At 59.9% G+C, this 666-nt stretch overlaps 1 protein-coding gene across 1 annotated transcript in view; it reads left to right on the top strand.

The window, feature by feature from the left end:
- EMH_0079850 (mRNA decapping enzyme, putative) overlaps positions 1 to 666 on the top strand; it is a gene marked incomplete at both ends in the record, with an annotated part of 2,490 nt that overhangs the window by 1,007 nt on the left and 817 nt on the right. The window contains one exon of the mRNA XM_013500185.1: positions 48 to 620. Coding sequence (XP_013355639.1) covers positions 48 to 620 — 573 coding nt within the window. The remainder of the gene's footprint in view (positions 1 to 47; positions 621 to 666) is intronic.

The raw sequence follows: 666 nt of genomic DNA, 5'->3' as shown, positions 1-666 counted from the left end.
TGCTGCTGCTGCTGCTGCTGCTGCTGCTGCTGCTGCTGCTGCTGCAGGCTCTGCTGTCGGTTATTACTGGCGGCGTGCCCATCCCCAGCGGCTTCGAGAAGTCTTACAGCCGTGCTGCGCAGTGTGCCTCAGCAGAAGCAGCAGCAGCAGCAGCAGCATCAGCAGCAGCAGCAGTACCAGCAGCAGCAGCATCAGCAGCAGCAGCAGCAGCAGAAGAGGAAGATGCAGCACCGCCTAGAACAAGAAGCGTTCCATCTTCTGGTGAGGGAAGCAAAACCATCATCAGTTTGCTGCGGCAGCAACGAGAGAGGCAGCAGCAGCGAGAGAAGCAGCAGCAGCAGCAGAAAGAGAAACAGCAGCAGCAGCAGCAGCAGCAACAGCAGCAACAGCAACAGCAGCAGCAGCAGCAAACCTGCGACCCAGCGGCTTGTGATGCTGCTGGCTCAAAGAGGGAGGGCGACAAACGCCACGTTGCGCATGCAGAACCAGCAGCAGCAGCAGCAGCAGCAGCAGCAGCAACAGCAGCAACAGCAGCAGCAGCCAGGCCGCCAACAGCAGCATCAGCACCAGCAGCCTACCCAAGGGAGTGCTCTCCTCATCGCCTCCTTCAGATGATCACTGTGGGGCACCACTTCCCTCACCCAGCTAGCTAGCTAGCTAGAGCTG

The sequence above is a fragment of the Eimeria mitis genome, genomic scaffold (genome assembly GCF_000499745.2).
Source record: "Eimeria mitis Houghton genomic scaffold, Emh_scaff5103, whole genome shotgun sequence".
NCBI lineage: Eukaryota > Apicomplexa > Conoidasida > Eucoccidiorida > Eimeriidae > Eimeria > Eimeria mitis.
This window is presented reverse-complemented; position numbering and strand designations above follow the sequence as displayed.